Source organism: Aptenodytes forsteri, unplaced genomic scaffold, assembly GCF_000699145.1.
Source record: "Aptenodytes forsteri isolate BGI_AS27 unplaced genomic scaffold, ASM69914v1 Scaffold55, whole genome shotgun sequence".
Lineage (NCBI taxonomy): Eukaryota > Metazoa > Chordata > Aves > Sphenisciformes > Spheniscidae > Aptenodytes > Aptenodytes forsteri.
This window is the reverse complement of record NW_008796063.1, coordinates 1,213,691-1,234,872: the sequence shown is the minus strand read 5'-3', so window position 1 is coordinate 1,234,872 and position 21,182 is coordinate 1,213,691. Positions and strand designations below refer to the sequence as shown.

The 21,182-nt window shown below is 41.2% G+C and overlaps 1 protein-coding gene across 4 annotated transcripts in view; it reads right to left on the bottom strand.

Moving 5' to 3' along the window:
* DYNC1I1 (dynein cytoplasmic 1 intermediate chain 1) overlaps positions 1 to 21,182 on the bottom strand; it is a 180,396-nt gene that overhangs the window by 61,920 nt on the left and 97,294 nt on the right. For all 4 annotated transcript variants that reach the window (XM_009286345.2, XM_009286344.1, XM_009286346.1 and 1 more), the window contains 3 exons: positions 19,283 to 19,445; positions 18,015 to 18,114; positions 12,842 to 12,967 (listed from right to left, as the gene is read on the bottom strand). In XM_009286345.2, coding sequence (XP_009284620.1) covers positions 12,842 to 12,967; positions 18,015 to 18,114; positions 19,283 to 19,445 — 389 coding nt within the window. The remainder of the gene's footprint in view (positions 1 to 12,841; positions 12,968 to 18,014; positions 18,115 to 19,282; positions 19,446 to 21,182) is intronic.

Genomic DNA, 21,182 nt, shown 5'->3' with positions numbered 1-21,182 from the left:
TCCCCAGGAGAGTGAGGTATCGGCTAGGCTTGCCTGGTATCCTGATGTCCTGGACTCTTCTCCTCACAGAGAAAGCAAACCAGATGATCACTTAATGGCAAGTTCTGGAAATATCAGAGTTGGGCTTTACAGAGCACACAGAGATAGCAAATTCCAGGCTTGGAGAACAGGAATAGAAACACAAGTTGTTCCTGAGCTGTGGTGGTAGCTTGGTGGTTTCTATGGCAGCAGTTCGCCAAACCACGCGTTTAATCAATCAAACTACTTGAAGCCAGACATGAATTAGAAGCCAGTACAGATGCTGCAAGAACAATTATCTACAACTCAGCCTGTGAAGTTGGGCATAGTAGTCACAGCTGCTTATAAGGGAATTGCAGATAAATCTCAAGTGTGGCACTCAGTCCAAACCCCACCAATAAATGCACAGGCCATGAGAACCCAGGCACGGTCAGAAGATTGAACATATCAGACCAAGAACACTTTAAGACCCCAGCTGAGGAAAGAACTTATCTATATACTTAAGTCCATCTTTTCTCAGAAGGATGTTTGTCCATTAACTTAATTGTAGGTAATTCTTTTAAGTCCCCCATGTCTTCAGTGACTCAAGAGCCTGCTCACAGCCAAGCAAATCGGTAAGTGCTTTCCTAAACAGGCTTTCTTGATGTAGGACTTCAGAGAGCCAGTGACCTCCTTTCAGAGAGGAAGGAAGGAGGCCCTCATGTTCAGCTCATCCTGGGAAGACTCTGTAGAATTGGAGACAGTCATTGCTCAGCTGGCTTCTGCGTAACCCCAGAATTACAGGGAAGAGAAAAAGGAGCATGAAGCGTCAGAGGCAGACTCACTGAATCGCCAAGGTTGGAAGGCACCTCTGGAGATTGTCTAGACTAACCCATTGCTCAGAGATGGGTCAGCTGGAGCAGATTGCTCAGGACTGGGTCCAGTTGGGTTTTGAGTATCTCCATGGAGGGAGACCCCATGACCTCTCTGGGCAACTTGTGCCAGTGCTCAATCACCCTCACAGTAGAAGAGTTTTTTCTTATGTTTAAATGCAATTTCCTGTATTTCTAATTTTGCCCATTGCCTCTTGTCCTGTCACTGGGTGCCACTGAGAAGAGCCTGGCTCCATCCTCTTTCCTCCCCCATCAGATATTTATACACATTGAGAAGATCCCCCTGAGTCTTCTCCAGGCTGAGCAGTCCCAGCCCTCTTAGCCTCTGCTCGTATGAGAGATGATCCAGTCCCTAAATCATCTTAGATGGCCCTTTGCTGGACTCACTCCAGTATGTCCAAGTCTCTCTTGCACTGGGGAGCCCAGAACTGAACTAATCTCTACCTACTGGACCCCTTTTTACCTAGCAAGGACTCTACAAGTCTTTGACTGAATGGAGCTTTGCCTGATCCTGGAGATAGGTCACTTGATTTTCCAGATTAAGGCTATGAGGTGACTTCTGTAGAAAGTCCTACAGGAGCAAAGGAACAATGGTATATCGTATTTTACTTGTTTCTAAGCAATTGGCATTTTGCACTCTGTAGTCTGTGTCACTTGGGCAAACTTCTATCAGTTCACTGTCAAAATAATTACAGTAATCTTTTCTTATCTTTTTGATTTAATTGTAGCTTCTAGTGAAGACTGACAGGCTATTATATTTGCCCAAATCCATCACTTTCACTGGTGTATCATTTATAAGTAGTGTCACTACATCATTGGAAATAATTGAAAATTAATTAAACATTGCACATAGATATGAGGATTGAGAGACTGAGAGGCACAGATAAACAGCTATCTAGTGGAAACGCAGAAGATACCACAGGCAAGTCTGTATTTAAGAATGAGGGTGGGAACAAGAGTTGCCTTTGCACTGTTCGTGTCTCCTGCAGTAAATGACTGTATAAATTCTGATATGAGTAGCCTGGCTCTGCACCCATAGAGCATTAGGGAGCAGCTAAGCCCACGGAGGAATACATGACTACTTCCCATTATAGACCCAATTTTTAATCCCCCTTTCTCCAAACAAACCTTAGTTTCCTGAAATTTCACATCCCACTTTCCTCACCTGCAAGGTTCTGCTGTTTGGTTTCTGCTATTTTTTTCCATGAGTAGTCTTGGAGAGGAGGAAGGAATGAGACAAGTGTTTTTCCAGTCTCAGGGTCAAAGCCTTAGTTACAATAAATCAGCATAGTTATGCCAGCTTACATTTGCTGACTCTTGGAGTAACAGAGGACCACATCTTGCTCAAAACCAGCTCACCTGGGTCATCCACTGTCACCAGTGATGGGACATTTTACAATGCATCACTATCCTGCCAGGAAGAATGGATTTACCCCAGACAGCTCATGGCAAACAGCAATTCTGCACAACTCCTGTACATTACTAACTCAGTCCAAATTGAGCTTAGTCTATTTATTTACAGATGTAAACACGAGATAGCAAATGTTAAGCATGTTCTTCTCCACATGAAATGACTGGTGATTCAGTGTATGTTCATGAACAATATGGAACTGAAATGGAATTGATATTTATCTTAGCTACAAAAATACTAAACGTTGTTATAAAAGCAATCAAAATGAATTAATCATAGATCCTAATGTACCCTGGCACATTTTGTTGTAGAGATAATGAAAACACTTCGATCTCTCCAATATGACAAGTTTTTAAAAGCATATCACTTCTTGCACGTAGGACATTTGCTTGTCATCTTACGCTAAAATAAATGTACTTTAACTTTTCTTCTCTGATACTTTTCATGATAAAGACAATCCTGTTTTAATAAAATTTCACGAGAAAGATCTGCTTTGTGAAAGTTAAATCTATGGTATTTGTCATCATTCGTATTCTGTTATTATGATTATGTAATGGATCGTGAAATTTTCACAAAACACTGCGAATGACTTCATATGGGCACTTATTACTAACAAAGGCTCACTTTTTATAATCATCATTATAGTGACAGCAAATACGATATCATTATGCAGAGTAGTGCTCGTACAGTAAAAATTACTGGGCAGTCTCTAAGCGGGCTGACAGAGACTCCCCTTTTTGTCGCTTTCCAGAAGACTCTCTGCTCCACATGGGAAACGTCTTCCAAGGATAATATCAGTATCTCAGCCAGTCAGCACGTGCTTCTGCTTTCCCTTTGTGGGAAGCAGGGAGCGTTAATCATCATTAAATCAACGTTGCCCGTATACAAAAGTTCTTTTCAGGGAAGTACTTGTCAGTCATCCAGCCGTGGGGGCAGAGGGCGGAAAACTGTTGATTTTAGACTTAAGGCAGAGGACAGTTGTATCCCAGGCTGTAATGATGGATTCCTTGGTTTCTGGGGCCTTTTAGAGCACTTTAGAAGAGTAACTGTTTTATATTTTGTGCCAGGTAACACAGAAAGAGGCTTCACTCCTCACATAGAGCTCCCACAGAGACAAAAATCATGAGGTGAAAATAATTTTCTCGAATTTGGACCAAATGTAGTCTCCATTGCAAGTAGCTTGCACTGAGAACAGTTACATAACCCAAACAGAAAAGTCATGCCTATGGCTGTTTATCCATCATTTGCAGTGTAGCTAGGGAATTGCATGGTATTTTATATCCTCTATGCAAAAAAAATTCTGTGGAAGGATCCCAGTGACTTATTGATTTCACATCTGATCCTGCATTTCTTGTTCACCCAAACCCCTTTTAGCACTGGGAGTTTCAGATATACAAGAAAAACTTTAAAATGTAACGTTCACATCAACAAAGGAAAGTTATGCTCTTTTTTCCCTTCCTTCCTCCCTTTTTCTTAAAATATTTTACACTAGGTCATGTTGCAATGTAACCAAATCAACAACTACTAACCTATAAAACACCCTCAGGAACAATTGCAGGATTTGGTGATTTTTTTCTCTGTGATTTTGGGATAGTGTGACAAATTTGCATTTTTTATGAACAGAGTTTTTCGAAATTCTGAGTCGAACGAATAATGTCATGTGTTTGTAAGTATCAATAATCTAAGCCATCTGCAAAGGAATGGTTTTGCAAAGGCATCTCTTTCAGGACACTCTGTGGATTTTGTCACTGCTTGAGGTTTTGGCAAACCATCAATATCACTATAATTTTCTCTTATGAAAGATAGTTTTTGACTGAGATCTTTTTTTTTTTTTTCCTTAGCTAGCTAAAGTTTAAAAATACTGCATGTCTAACTCTGCAAATTCAAAGGTTAGGTTTTCTCCAAATCGCATTATTTGCATATTGCATATTAGATGCCAGTAATTCAGAAAGGTACAATGCAAGTTATCAGTGAAACAAAGAAACTTTAAAAAAAAAAGAATGCCTGCTGTATCGAGTGGCCAACATATTCTTTATATTTGGCCTGAAAGGAAGAATACATGAACTTGAAGAAGAGAAACAGCATCTCTAAGTACAGATTCATTGCAAATCACTATTTTAACACCAACAAAAAGCACAATGCTATTGCTAGTAGTGACAGCATATCATTTAAGCGTATGATAATCTACCTCCTCCAAAAAAGGCTTAGAAGCAGGAACCACCTAAAATTTTCTATCCAAGGCAAGCAAATTTGTCACTTCCTAGTTCTTTGATTCATAATTGAAATCTCAGTTTCAAATGAGGAAGATGATCTATGTTAAGCATTGCTCTAAGCAAAGGAGCATTCTGTTGCTAGCAGACTTTGTATGTATAAACACAGTCCTCAAGTAATTCAGAATGTTAATTACTAACAGGGGAACTGCACCCACCTTTTGCATTAGCAGTCATTTCACAGACTGCTGGGATATGGCATACAATTTTGCTGTTATAGTGTACACATTGGCTTTGATGGGTGTGTTGCTCTTCAGGGTTCTGCACAAGTGAGCAATAGATCCCAGTCATCATGGAAAAAGCAGCTTTGCTAAGGGTTAGGAAAGATACAGGTAAGCCCGAGGGAAGGCATACAACTCTGGATCCAACTGACATCCCTTGAGTCTAAATAACGATGCTTAGTTTCTCTTCAACCTTGCCCGGAAGAAGGTTTCCTTCTCCCACTCCTGTTAGGAAAAATATTATGATTTGCTTTTGTGTGGAAATAATGTAATTTTTAGGAGATTTTAGGACTGACAGGCTATGTGGAAAACATGGCATACTCTTTCTTGAGTAAGAAACATGAACAGCTGTGGCATTTCAGCAATAAAGCAGGACTTGAGACTCACCTGGGGCATTTCATACTGGTGATTTCAGGACTGTGTAAGACACTGTAGCACCCACGACAGAATACTCATTTCCACATTTTCAGTGCTCTTCTGTCCTCCCCCACTGACACCTCTGAGTTCAGTAGTATCCAGGAGACAGGAGACTCTGCCTCTTGTATAATTGGCCCTCTTTGCCCCCCTCTACAAATCTGCTGCAGGCAGGTCTCTCCTCTCACCTAAGACACCAAAAACCATTTTCCAAATACCACATTCAGCCTTCAGACGTGTGGGTGAAACTTCTACTGACTCACACACAATCTCTCCACAAGTATTGGAGCACTAATCTTAGGCCAAATGATAATTATTTTTAATCACCAAAGGCAGAAGTGGTGTAAACTCCAATAAGAGGAGCAAAAAAAGACAGCTGTTATCAGCTGCAAACAGGAAGAAGAATCTAAAACAAAAGCCTAAGAGACAAGACATGGGCTCTTGTTTAATGAAGTTCTCACAGCACAAACTGTGCTCTGCATTTCTATGTTCCAGCCTGGACAAACACAACGGGATAGCGGGAAAAAGTTTTAAAATAAGAACAGAATGAATATGTCCTTCTATCACAAGCCACAGCTGAAACTGTTCTCCTCCCCCAGTAGCACAGTTGGGAATTCCCCCAAATTTTAATTCAAAATGGTGCACCTATACATCTGCATGAATTATTGCAGTGTGCAAATGACCACATAGTCACAAATGTAATAGGAACAAAGTGCCCTGGAGAACAGGCACAGAAGAGCTCTACGCAGCTGCACAAAGATCATCCTACCAATGATGCATAGCTGGAAACAAAACAGAAATGAAAACAAAACAACCTCTATATCTATGAAGAAGTCCCCCCTGATTCATTTTACAACATTTTGGTATGTGCTACAGAAATTCTGCAACAGATTTGGGTCCCTGGGTACTAGAGCATTCCCAGTATGGGAGCTGCCCCAGCATCTTCAAAGGCAGACATTCAGAGGTCCACTTACCAGAGAATCGCTACAAAAACAGGCAGAATCTGATTCATGTCCAGGATCATAGGATCACAGGACAATTCAGGTCGGAAAAGACCTCAGGAGATGTCTAGGCCAACCTCCTGTTCAAAGCAGGTCCAGCTGTGAGATTAGACGAGGTTGCTCAGGGTTTCATCCAGCCTGTCTTGAAAAGACAATGATGGCGACTGCGCAATCTGTCTGGACAGCCTGCTTCAATGCTTCACTGTCCTCATGGGGAAAAGCCTTTTCCTTCCACGTAGTCTGAACTTCTCTTCTTCCATTGTCTCTCGTTCTCCCACCGTGCACCAAAATTCAGTGGTTACCCATCAAACCTACTTATCTCCTGTCAACCAGTTCTATTTTAAGAACTGGACACTTTCTGATGAAAAAGCCTTTTCCAAAGCTGGGAGTTTTTTTAGAAAATTTGCAGTAAGCTCAGAGCCACATGTCTTCTCTGAGATTTGCAGCACTTTAAAGACTGACCACAGGTGCCCCCTCTCACTAGAAACTGAGGAACTAGACAAGTCAGCTTTGGGACTGGGTATGCTGCTGGTTCTTCAGATTGATTTTACTTAGGAAATTCTGGGAAAGTTGGAGGGAGTTTAGGGGCTGTCATTTCTTTTATGGCTCTGAAGAGCTGAATCCTTACTTGAAACTTAGAGAGCAGCAACAAAGTGAGGAAGACTTTGTGGAACAACACCAATATAATTATCAGAGAAAATGTTCTTTATTTTTTAAGTATTCCAAGCATACTTTCTTGACAATTAAACTTGTTGTAGCACTTCTTTTCTTTTAAAGTTCTGGGACTGAGCTCTGGTCTAGCTTCCACAGCGAAGGAAACTCAAGGACAAGAGGAAAAGGAGGATATTAGTCATTCATGCTGTTACCTCAGCCTGCTCCGCACACAAGTCTTGTGGATTTGGGCGCTCAGCACCTTTAGAAGGCAGGCTGCTGGCACAAAAAGCACATCTGAAGGAATTTATGTTGATTTTGAAAGAGCAGACAACAACAAAGGAACCAAATCAGGAAAAAAAAAAAGGCAACTCCAGCCAATATCAGCCACTAAATATAGCCCTTCACTTACCTCAGTGCATCTAATTCTAAGATATGCATTTCTGACTCCATCCATTCAGTTGAAAAGGGAAAGACCACACCAGGATAAGCAATGAAGAGCGGTCAAACACATAACTTAATGACAGTGTATAGAAACCACTACAAAAAAGCTAGGGGAGAATGAAACATTTTGTGGTGTGGCTGAGTGGCTGATTTCTGTACCCAATCCACCAGTATTTTCCAAGCATGGACAGCTTTTCTTGAAATTAAAATAGAAAACACAAGTCCCATATCCCACAAAAAACTGACAGTTTAGTAAAGAGATGGAACCAACCAAGTAAATCTGACTGCATAGCATTTTAGGAAAAGGACAGAAATAGCTGCAGCTATTAAAAGTGATATACTGCTGAAATCTTTTTGTGATTATGCTAAAAGTCAATCTGACTTCTTGAAAGAACTCTTAAATGGTTACTGCTTCCTCAAATAAAAGCTACTTCACATGTGCTCTCCTTCCTTAAAAATACACTGAATAGAGTTACTTCTAAGTGTCAGATTTGTACTTCTCACTGCCCTTTTGAGACATTTGGAAAAGACATAGCTGAGAAAGAGGAAATTAATAGATCAGGAAATAAGCTATAATAAATCAAAATGCAGTCAATGTAGTAATTCTTTTGTTGCTCCTATCATTAGACTGGGTGTAGGAAAGCAGAATTCATCAAACTTTCCAAACACAATGCAGAGTCCTCCAAATCAGAAAGTAACATTCAATTTGGTTTATTTCCATGAAACTAATATCTTTAACTGTCTTCCCCCCACCCCTCCTCTCTTGAAGTGATGGATGTTTGAAGCTGAGGTCCAGATACCTCAACCAACTTTAATAACTCCTGTTTGGTTCCAGAAGAAAGGAAACGGTTTGCAATACCACTGAAGTCCACTAGACCCACTGATTATTTCTTTCCCTTGTATCTCCGTCTCTGTAGATCAGCTCTAACCCAAAAGCTACGAGATCTGGTATAAAAGCAGTGCTGTACCTGTGCTAACAGGCCCTGCTGAAAGGAAGGGTACAATAGCTCAGACTTCAACTACCCGCTTCAAGGCAAAGACAGTCTGAGTTCTCATTTGCCTCGCTGACCAGATACGTTGGTGCAAAGTTTTGGATACTTCTTCAGGTCACTTTGGCTTAGAAAGCTTAGATCAGTCCACCAGGAAACAGAGACAACATCATGGGCAGAGTTTGACCACTCTTCATTGCTTATCCTGGTGTGGTCTTTCCCTTTTCAACTGAATGGATGGAGTCAGAAATGCATATCTTAGAATTAGATGCACTGAGGTAAGTGAAGGGCTCTATTTACTGTAGTACGTAAACAATGGGCACTGCATTACAAATAATCCTCATAATTAATGGGTAATGTAGATTTTTATTTGTTTGTTCAGTGAAAAAACACATTACGGACATATAAGCACTTTCTAAGAAAGAGAGTAATACTGAGAAATATCATTGACGCTACTCTATCAATCAATAGTACAGGAATGTTCACATACAAGGCCAGCCCCATGCATTGCATAAATCAATATAGGATTGAGCTCATGTTGAGTCGTATCATCAATAACTGTGCCATACTATTTTCATTTTTGTCACCCCCACCTAAACACAGACCAACAGTAGCTGAGAGAAGCAGTGTGAAACACTGCTTAAAATTCTCCCACCAAAACGAGGGAGAGTCAATGTGATTTCCATGTCTTTGCTGGAATTCATTCCCTCTCTGGATACTGCCAAACCAACCCAACCAGGGATGACTCATCTGCAGGGCCTCATAAAGTACTTCTGAAAGGCTTGGGTTTTGCCTTTGGAATGCACTGGATTACACCAAGAGTTTGTGATGCTCCAGCGTGGGGGAAGAGGACATCCCTGACTCTTCCCTACAAGGACATTCCCAATCTGCACTCTGCAGTATTAACTGCATGCTCAATTTATTCCTCACTACTTAGGGAAAGCATTGAGCATTCATTCCTTTGGCAAATGATATCACCCTTCCACTTTGATTTTGCTTCTGAAAGAACATTTTTTTGCTTGCATAGGAAAACAAATGAACAAATTGCCCGATCCCTCACTCTTCCTTGTTTTCCCATTTCTAGCTTTGTGGTAAAGAGATGTATGATGAGCTATAGAGGAAAAAATCTGTGGGAGTCCCAGCTAAAATACTGTCAGCACATCACTGGGTAAAGTAGAAATATAAAAACCCAAAGAAGGGCAAAAATAAAACAAGTAAAAGAAAAGAAATATTCCACAGGAGGAGAGAGTAGAAGCCAGTAGGACTGTTTTGCTTAGAAAGGATTTGATAGATCGCATGGCAGTTCACATGAATTAATGAGTGAACAAGTCCACTTGGCTGATAGTAATTTTTCCCTTAATGCATATTAACTAAAATTGAACCCAGTATTTGTAGCACAACGTATTGTAGAGCTATGAAATTTACTACCACCTACACTGTATTAATGAGCCAACAACCTAATACGACTTTAAATTGGGCAAGGATTTCATAACAGTAAGATCATTAGTGACAACAGCTAAGTTAAACATTTACAGAATACATCATCCCTCACATTTGAGGACTGAAATCAAACGTTTTGCTGATTGGAATTAGGAAAAAACATCATCGCTGGTAGATTTTTGCATCATTGTCTGCCATGGCTGATAGACAACTTTACTTGAAGCCTCGGGGTTCTGGCAACTTTCAGCAAAGGCACTGGGAAAGCCTGTTGTTCTGATTATGACAATTTCAATGATCCTATGTAAGATTACCAGAAGTCATAGAAAGAGGTAAAGAAAATTAAGAAATTCCTTGGTAATCATCTCACTTAAATCTGTATAATATACCAGGAAAGACAGAAAAACATTACAGTTCCTAGCTTCAAGAATTTACCAAATGTGCAGAAGGAAGTTTTACCTGCTGAAGTTCAGCCAGCTCTTTAGCTGTCCAGAGACGTTTCACATATCTGTTTCTATTGATATTATCAGAATTCCTGAGGTGGAATTTCTTAGAATTTCCTCAGAAATGGCTTCATAAACCTATTTATTGATTTGGCTTCTCAGAAGTAGCTTGCATGAGTTCCTCGACAGTCACATCTGAAATGAGTTTCTACGTGCTTGTATCTCACTCTGTGAGCCCCAAAATTGAAAGGCAGAAAGTATATTAGCAGCACCATATAGTATTTATTAAGACCACGTTTTTATAGAAAGTCTTTGGAAAGGAAAATAGAGGTCTATTGGGAAAATACACTCAAAGTACTGTGTTTGTCATATCTGGGCAACCTAGGTGTAATGATAAGGTGTGCGTTCATCTCTAGCTGCTGGGCTGGACTGTTATAAGGTCATGTATTGTGGAAGAAAAATTGGGCCTGTCTCACAGAAGACAGAAATGTCTAGAGAAATGACTGAATCAGGACTGAGTAAGGGAATGTTTCTCTTGCAAAATGGTAATATAAATGATATGGGGCTGACTAATAATACAGTTGGTTTCCACTAACTAACAGAATAACATGATGATCTACAGAACTGAATTCCAGACTCTGAGCTAAGATAATTTTTTTTTTCTTATTTTCCATCTGAGTCAGTTAGAACAAAACCTGTGTTCAAGAGACCAAGTCTCATGCTTTTCGCTTCCCCATTTAATCTCATGTGGGTATCCCCATCTGATCTGAGATGCAGAAGATATTCCACATGTCAGAAGCCCCATAATGGCGGTTCAAGCATGGTTCCAACTCATAACGGACTTATAATGCAAATTATCTGTGGACAGTTTGAACAAGAAAATAAATATTTCTCATGGACAGAAGAACTGATTTCATTTAACTGAAAGACGATGAATCCAGGATGCATGTGAAAGCACACTGCCATATGTGCCTCTCAATTCACAGGTTTTAAGGTTCCAGTTCTAAAAAAGGGGACATTCAACTTAATGGTAGCATTAGACAGAAGCTCAGCCAGGCCAAATCTCTGGCCACCACTTTGTCCTATGTGTGTTTTTCTAACGGAGATTATAGTCTGTCTCAATGCTTTCAATTTAGTGAGTCATACCTCCCCTGTTTAAGTGTACCTACTTTTAAAACTAGGTAGAATTTTTAATTAACGGAGCACATTGTTATGTCTGTAGTCAATCTCCCCTTTGTGTACTCAGAAGGGCTACCCTGAATCTGCTTATTATCTTGCAAAATTAATCTAGTTTAAGGATTATTCTTCCTGAAAATGCAACGGACAATCTCTTCTCTTGAATATTTTGTTTAATACATTAAGCTGCACGTACATCTTAGAAGAATTTGAACATGGGATCTGAGCTAAGATCTTAAGCAGTCTGAAAGAACACATCAGTCTGCCGAATATGATATCCAGAAAAATACAAGTTCTCATTTCAAAGGTAATACAGACACACACATACATATATATGTACATAAATCTGTATGGCATATTTGCTGTGCAGGCCTAGACTCCTTGTGAAGTTGTTTTTTCAGTATAGCAAATTAGAAAAACATGCCCAGAATTAAAGGTTACTTAATCGGGTTGAAGCAGTAACTTCAGTTCCAGCAACTCCCTCCCACTATGTTACATCTGATAATGTACCCAAGTCCAAACATAAACTTAGTTCAAAAAGATGTTTGGTCCTTGAATGTAAAATGACACTTAGCTTACACAATTAGCCAGGTAATACATATCCTTCCAAGAGAAGCAATTTTTACCGCAGAATAATCTGCATTTTACTAATCTCTGATTGTTAAGTTTTACTTGCTGAAACTTTTCCATATGGCTTTTTGAATACCACTGTCCTGTATTTAATTACCACAGAAGGATATTAATGAAGAGGTTGGAAATTTGGCCCAAGCCCTGTTCCACAGTTTGGACAGTTTGATGGAGATAGAGCCAATGAGCAGAACATTTCTGTCAATATGAGGCTGTGCCATTTCACACACAAAAGCAGTGGCAAAAGAGGAGTAAACAGACATATAGAAACAAAACACCCAACTATTTTTGAATTGTTCATAAACTTCTAAAATAGTATGGTCATAGAGTAGCACTGAGTGAAGTGAATCACTGGTTTGCTAGCCTAAAGGACAGTCAAACAGGAATTGGTGGGGTAGTCCTTGTAATCGAGACCGTTTTTATCAAGCTGTAGGTAAGATGCGTGCCCAGAAATGCAAAGTATACTTCCCAATTTTAATGGCAAAACACGATATTGAGCAGAACCAAGGCAAGGGTGCGCAGCCTGGAGTGCAGAGGATGCGAGGAAGCTAACGTGGGTGGGAAAGCATATGTTGCTGCCTGGATGAGGAAGTGGTACACCACAGTTACTTCATAAGTGCAGGGGCTTTATAAACTAAATCTCCTAGGGACTGTTTTAAATAGCCAAAGAATGACACGCAGCCCTGACAGGCGTTCAGCATTGTTTGAGAAGGCTGGTTGCCTTCTAAAAACACTGGACTGCCACTTGTACTTTTTCCAAAAATGTCTATTTTTAACCTCAACTTCTTCATATAAACAGTGGGCAGATGCACTGTGTAGTAAACTCTGTTTTGTCTAGCATGAAATTAATGGCTTTCTCAGTCTTACCTGACAATGGAAAACATATTCCGGTGTGGTTTTCTTGAACTTCATGTTCCATACCAAGGCTACCCCATCAGGCTCATGTGGAGCATCTTCATTATTGTTATAAGATGCAACCATCAACTCAGGGTACTAGAAAGAAAAGGAAAAGGCAAATTAAATAAGATGGATGATGAAGAAACTATGCAAAATCAGATGAGACAGAAATAATCTCACGCTACATGTGCAATATCTGGTTTTAATTATATTACACACTAAGTCAAATCATAGTATTCAGCTTCATTTTGGTTTTATATTTTACTCGTCCCTGACATCCTTAAAGCCCCTGCTCCTTGCTCTCTATCGGTTATTCTCAGACACCACAAAGGCAATGTTATTTTCTGCAGGTAATTCTCAGAAAAGACAACTAGCAGGTTATTCATAAAGGGAATGCAAAGCAAGGAAGAGGAAAAATCTGAAAGCTTGAGTAATTCTAATGTATTTGCTTAACCATTTCTTCAGGGACAAACCGTTGTCTTAGTTGATTTTGATAATAAAACACGATGACCACAGCGTTGACTTGCTTCTATTCTGAAATTCACAGTTTTTTCAGCATCCCTGAAAACTATTCTTTCCTATTTCATTATGCACTCTTCCTATTCACTTATGAATAGAATCAACTTGAAAGCTCTTCTTGATGATTCAAATAGCAAACAAAATATTTTCTTTACAGAAGCTCAATTTTGCAAGATGCTGAGGTCATCTTGTAAAGCGCAGGGTGACCTCGAATTCCACTGACTCAGTAAGATTGATGCAATGGGCACTCTAAAATCAGATCCATATTTTCTTGTACACCCATTATCCATTGATGTATAGAAGTAGATATGCAACATACACGTATGTATTTGCTCTGTTTATATATATACATACACACACACACATATCATATATGAAAAATCAGATTTTCACATTCTGTTGATGACCTTGTATCGTTTCAAAACACCACAAGAAGTAACAATTTGCCCACAAAACATCAATTACTTTCTGCCAAATACTTCTTACAATAGCACCCAGTTCTCCACTTTCACATGTTTGACACTAGGCACCTCTGGTAGCCTCTGTTCTTCCCTCTAAATAGTCAAAGTAAGGTAGTGGACCTTATGGCATGTCCAGAGAAAAGCACGTGGCTTCTGCAGACCAACGAGCCAGCAGCCCAAGCTCCGCAGAACCCACACCCTCCTCTTGTAAACTAGGAATGCTTTCCCTCAAAACTTCTCAATGATCTCCGCAAATCATTGTCACTTTTTGTCTTTCCCAGGTAAATTCCTGCCAAGCCATTCACCGCTTCATAGGGGAACAGCACAGCTGGTAGATGTAAAGGAAGTGGGACAACGAAACTGCCAATAGTACTATTGAGAGCTGTGAATTTGGTCCACACCAGGCATTTTAAAAATGAAAAAAAACCCACCACCCTTTATATCATTATTATTGGGGTTTGAACCTCTCTGCTCTCAAAATCCCTTGGAAGAAATAATGCGCACAGCTATAACTTTTGCCATCAGCAGCTATTCGTTCCCACTTCTTCCATGGATAATACATCATGGAGCTGACAATTTTTCTATTCAAGCTCATCGTTCCAAATGAGCCTGGACCCACGTGTGGGAGAACCAGCAATGACACATGGCCACCATAGCTGCCTCTTTCCCATTTTGGGGCGGCTCTGACTGGGTTGTATCTACATCCCGGCAGACCCTGGCTGCTGGCACAGCTTTTAAAGGCAATTTAGCACCCAAATCAGTTGCCTGAGATTTAGAGCATGCAGCAGACCAATCACCTCTTCTCCCTCCTCAAGAACTGAGGGAGACATGAGGGTGGTTTAATCCCACACCTGAGACACCACCTCTCTGGATGCAGTTGTGCCAGCCTGCCCTCCACTGCTCTCATCCATCTCACCCCCCTCTTCTCTCTCTCTCCTGTGACAGAGATTACAACCACTTCTGAACAGCGAGCTCAGCTTCTCCTTTGAACCTTCTCATCCCACGTTGGCACAGGTCCAAGTAAACAGCGTGTGCAGTAGGCTTTTGCCAGGGCATCTCATTTTGGCTGTACAGGTTAGGTACCATTCGCGTGAGCAGCTGCAGTCATGAAGGGGCAGATACCTTGGCAGGCAGAAGCAACAAGCCCTTCCACCGGCATGACTGCAGCCAGCTAGGGTGTGTGACCAGGTCTGAAGCACCAGTTTAGAGGCACTCTGGGGTTGGTTCATGCTCCTGAAAGTTTAGCGAGCATGCTCTGGTTGGCAGCACGTCTGGCCATAAACAAACACTGACTTAAATCTTGCTGGTCTATACGTAGGTTTTGCAATCACAATTTATGCATCTGACTGGAAATACAGTCTCAAGTTTACACATACGCTGGGGTCATACCTAGCTGGGCAACACCATTATGAGGCTTTTTGACTCGTAAAAAAACTGAGCTAAGTGCAGCACCCTAAATCCACGCTGGCATTGCATGCTCGCCACTTCATTCAATCTACTTGCATTTACAGAATTTCGGTCCTCACCAGGTGCCCAGCTGTCCTGTGACTGCAACTGAAAATAGCGTGGAAATGGTGCTGTGGGAAACAGCATTCAAGGCTGCCGCCTGAGAGTCAAGAGAGACACAACAGTATCCCTGAGACTGTGGTTTTCTTGGCTTTAGATGAGCTAAGTTACCTCCTCATGGACAGAGCAAGGTGATCCCACTCTCTATGTTTACACTCACTCTGTTGGGCCTTTCCCTTAGATCCTTGATGAAGCATCTAAGCCGCTCTCCCTTAGATCCTTGATGAAGCATCTAAGCCGCTCTCCCTTTGCTCTGCAAAAGAATCAAGGGGCTAGTGGGTTAGCTTTAATGGTATGAATGATCCCACATGTTTGGGACCGTATTTTACATGTCACTGGGAACAGAGTAACTTGTTTAATCAATGCATCAAGGTCCTTTGTTTGATTAAGCTTCTATTTGCCTCCAGGCTGTTTTGCAGCAACAGTTTTATCACAGAAAATTGAGCAATGTGTTCTGCAGTTCCCATGATTATTCAAATTATCCTTTGGCATACTGGACACTGCCATGTCCTGGAGCATGAGTGAGAAGCTGAGCTCGCGGTTAGGTGAAATACCTCTGTCCGGCTCCAGCACGATACACCTCAAAGCAGGCAAGAGAGGAGGCAAGTCTCTCCTTCCAAGCTAGTGTGGGGTGGCGTGCAGAAGCCGCCCGGCATGGAGAAGCCGCTGGGGCGGAGAAGCCCCCGCTGGGGTGCCAGGGAGCTGAGTGTGAAGAGTTAACGGAGGGGAAGGCAGGAGGGGCCACCCTGGAACAAAGAGGTGGGAAGCAGAACATGCCTTCGAGCCCCAGGGGCTGAGCAATTACATTTGGCAGTGCTCTTCTGAGGCGGCTTTTTTTCTTGCTGCCCTGGGAATACAGTAAGAGCTGCCTGTTAGGAAAATATCAGATAAGAATTCCATGTAATTTCCAGCCCCTGAACAAGTGAACAACCTAAGATAAGTGTTTCCTCAGGCTTATATTTGATTTCTGTGGAAATCCATATGTGCTTAAAGGCCACCCACGTCACACCAGTGCATACCTGTTGTTAAGCTGATATTTTGTATGAAAGCAAAGGGATAAATCCTTCATTTCACACACAGGGTGTGAGCTGGATATTACCAGAAGCCTCTCTGCAGCTGGCTGGTGTGCACGACACCCGATCGGACAGCCAGACTTCCACAGCCTACCGGCGATGCTCATTGAGACCCTCCAGCTCCTTTCCTCCCTACTGCCTGCCACATCCTCTATGCAGTCAGCTGCCACCTTACCTGAGAAGTACCTGGAGGGATGGAATCAGCCCTGCTGCCATTTCAAGGGGAAGGAGAGAAGGATGGATGCGAGAGTCACTGTGCTCCTTATCCACTGCCTCTCCCCAGCCCACACACACCATTTACGTACTTGGCTTTAAACACATGGCGTCTCCACGTGCAACACCTAACATGGTGCAGAAAGAGCAGCTACTTCTAAGAGCAGGCTAAGCAAGGCTTGTTCTTAGCACTGGGCTGAGCTACATTTATAGCATCTTTGCTACCCACACCAGGCTGCACCAGGGCTCTGGATGCACCAGGGCACGTCTGAGGCTGGGTTTGGGGCCAACTAGGCAGACTGGCTTGTGTTCGCATTTTTCAAGCCTTGTCCTTCTGGAGCAGTTTTGTTGTTATCTGTATTGTTGACCTTGGAGCAGAGTCTCCCTGGCTTCCTCCCCAGGGAAACCAGCTGCTTTGCTCCAGGCTGGAACCTAGGAACAAGCTAACAGGGACAAAGCAGAGAGGATGAGGGTGGCTGGAGCAAAACTGGGACCAAATGAATTTGACAGGACCTGTGGTGATGTGTGTGTGCGCTAATCCCAGCTCTCCAACTGAGTAACTAATTAACCTGGTTTCTGTGCTTTGCTGATGGGGTTGTATTGGTTTTGGGAAGCTTAAGCAGCTCTATCGTCAGTTTTATTTTGCAATATGACAATGCTTTGCAGTGCACAGAAACTGGATACATTCCAGGCATGCTGCTTTAGCATGCCCCCTGGCCAGCTGCAGCCTCCTCTTCCATCACTTGAAGAGGGGACCCAGCATTTTTTGAAAGACCTCTTTTCAATCTTTTCAAGTTGTTCAGATACTTTCACATTTTGAGTTTTAGTGTATTAGAAAAATAAATTTTATTCCTCACTATTCTTATTTTTTATTTTATTTTATATTATACATATTATTGTATTTCTATTATTATGTTTAACTATTTATTAAATCAATTGCTATATATTTAGTAAATTATTTTTAATTGGTTTTAAACCTTTTGTCCTAAAAAAATTTCCATGTGCTGAAGGAGTGGAGGGGGGAGGAAAAGTAAAGACTCCTTCATCTTAGTAGGTTTGTTAACCTATAGTTTTAATACAACATCCTGGTTTTGAAGACCAAGTAACATACACAAAAAAATGACAGCTTCATTATTGCCCACTACCACTCTTCCTTACAGAGAAACATGCATTCGCTCATTCAGGGCCCTGCTGTTAGCTAAAAAATGACATCATAGTCTACAGAACGAAGGGCAAACTGAGGCTGGCCGTATTTTTTTAGCGAGAAGTTGGAAGGGATATGGAAACATATCTCCCGGCTTCACATCTTACCTGAAGAGACCAATCCATACAGGTGACGACACGATGCTTTGACCAGTGCTCATCATAAAACTGACGGTTAAAGGAAAGGTTGGCTCCTGCTTGAACGTCTCTGTGTGAATTCAAACAAAGTGACACTTTTTGAAGTACCAGCATTCACATGCTGTGAAAAGCAATGCAAAAGTTTCTGACTACTACTTCTCAAATCTCTGCCCAGCCTGGGGAAGTCTGCCACCCTGATTTAACTGCTCTCACTGACTGTCTTGCTGATAACAAATCTGCACCAAGGAACAAACTTTACATCTGTTTCACAAAACCACATTTCTTAATTTCCCACTGCCTTCCTGACTCTGCTGGGTCACCCTGGGCCACCTCTGCCACCTTTGTCTCTCAGGACCGAACCTGGCCCTGGCATTCAGCTCCCCTTTTTCTGAATCTTCACCTCCGAGCTATAACCCAATCTGTTATTTTTGATTCCTGAAATCTTAAAGTTACAGCACCTCTTCCCAGCGATGGAGACGGCGGATGCCTTCTGGTACCATTAGGATGGGCTGAAGCTCGGTGCTGGTCAGCTGCTGCCACACTGATGCATTTAGCTGGTCCCAGGGGCAATGCTCTAGAGTAACCTCCAGTAAGTAACTTCAGTGCAGCACAGCTACTGATTTGCCATGAGGCTTCAATGGATACGCAGCAGTTGAAATCTAAATACTTCCTCTCGTACTAAGAAGTTTTGCTGCTTCTACTCCCCTATCAATTGCTGAATACAACAACAACCTGTCACCTCTCATCTTATGTGTTTAGATTGCAAACACTTTGAGAGATCATCATTTTCATCCACACAATGCATAGCACAGTGGGATCCATTACAGACCTGAGGCAGTAGTGGAATATAAACAACAGCAATTTGAATTTGTATAAATATCATGATGCAAGCACACTGGAACGTACACATGCACATCTACATATACATGTGTACACACACATTTATCTATTTCAATTATTAATGTTTTTCTTCAGAATTTGAAATTTCATCCCAAAAAATGAAACAAAAAATTAAACCACCTACATAATACGTCAAAGAAAAAACCCCAGAGCAATAAAGCAGGAAGCTATTTTACAAAATAATTTAGACTAACAAAGTGACCCAGGCCTTCACGGCGAGGTTTTAAAATTTTCTTAACTATAAAAATGTTCAGTTTAGTTTTAAAATTAAGGCTTCCTGGCATTGGAATTCTTTTTATAAAGGTTATTTTACAAAAGCTAACAAACCCCAAACTGACCCATCTTTCTCTTCTACATCTCTGCCACTGTAGTCAAAGAAGATGTCTGAATCTTCAGCCAAAGCTCGCTCAATTACACGTATTGTCCGGTCAAAAAATATCAGGAATTCTTCTGAATGGAGAACTTGCTGTTTTTCTTCTTCTGTCAGTTCTCTAGGAGGAGCTTGGAAAATGAAAAGATGTAGTTAAGAGTATGACATTTCACCCCTTTCCCAATGAATCAACATTTCCAGTGGGTTTCTTTTGATATGAAAGCTTGCCGTAGCAATGTCAGGACAAAAATCAAAGCTTTACTCTTAAAATCATGACTAAGAATTTTTTAGTATATCTAAACATACTCCTGTATATTCCCAGAATGTAGCATTCACACAGAAGAGATCCTATATCTTATATATTTATTATTCTGAAATGAAAAATACTTAAACTCCCCAAATTAAATAAACTCGGTGTTCCTATTTCAGGAAATGGCTGTGACTGACGTTTAGGCAATACCTAACTCGAAAAAGCAGAACACTTATGTAACAGGGGACCTGTCAGAGGAGCCAAAGATAAAATAATCTTCTTAACTTATACTACAGTTCTTTGTGTTAAAAGGGGTCACATAATCTCTCCCTTCACTTCTTCCCATTTCTCCTTGGTGTCACTGATAAATTCTGTCTCTGCTTTAGAGCTTTTGTGAAGCAATGAAGTAAATAACAAAAGATATTCTCAGAGGCAGCAAAATCGAAAGCAACCGACCAAACACCAGTTTCTTTAAGGCAGTTTTATTCCTTGCAGAGGAATCCTAAGAGCCAGAGCAACAAATAACACTGAGCCGTGGCCAAAGCTGCCCTGGGAGGGGGTGGGAGCCATCTCAGGCACCAGTCAGGATAGCCTGGCCCCCACGAGATGAAGTTGCTTCTTTACATGTATGCAGAGATGCTAAACCTTTACTTCCAAACCAATATTCCCAGTATGGCCCTTCATTTGAAAAATACTATCTTTGCAGGATGCTCCAATGCTTTATCTCCCTCAGTTTAATGACCTGTTGGCAAATTCCAACTCAAATGTGAGCATCAGGAGGAAAGAAAATTGGGATGCTGCTATGGTGCAAAATTCTGTTCTCAGTTACACTAGCAGGGTCATACTGATATTGTGGCAATGTTGTATATCAATCATGCCTTTGCCCACATATGCTTTTAAACCATCATTTTAGTTGTATTTCAGAATTACTTGTATTTCAAAAAATGTCGTTAGTATCTTCACAGTTACACCAAACCAACCTTGCAACTAGCTTAAATTCCCAGCATGAAAAGCTCTGCTGACATCACAGGAATTATGCTAACAGGGAATTTTGTTCCAAGTTTATAATTAGGTACACAAACAACATATCATAAACAGATTTATTGCAAAATTACAGAGACTCATACTTAGAGTTTAACTATCGATCAAAGGTCTCCTGCATTGGCTTTACATTACAGATTTGAGGTGTTTACTAGTGAAAATGACCTTGCAGTCTCCCCAGGCCATAAACACCAGCAGCCAAAAAAGATAATTCAGCACAGTGCCTCAGAGAACACCCAGTATAGATCAAAGTTTAACTCCCAGCCCTGTCACACATATCTTAATGTTTAATTAAACAATGAGTGACACAGTTTAAAGTTGCAGTTCGAAATTATTTTCCAATTGCTGTGCCATGCCACACAGCTACTTTCAGCTATCAAGGAGATCATAGAATCATAGAATCATAGAATCATTAAGGTTGGAAAAGACCTCTAAGATCATCAAGTCCAACCGTCAACCCAACACCACCATGCCCACTAAACCGTGTCCCTAAGTGCCGCATCTACATGTCTTTTAAAGACTTCCAGGGATGGGGACTCCACCACTTCCCTGGGCAGCCTCTTCCAATGTTTAACCA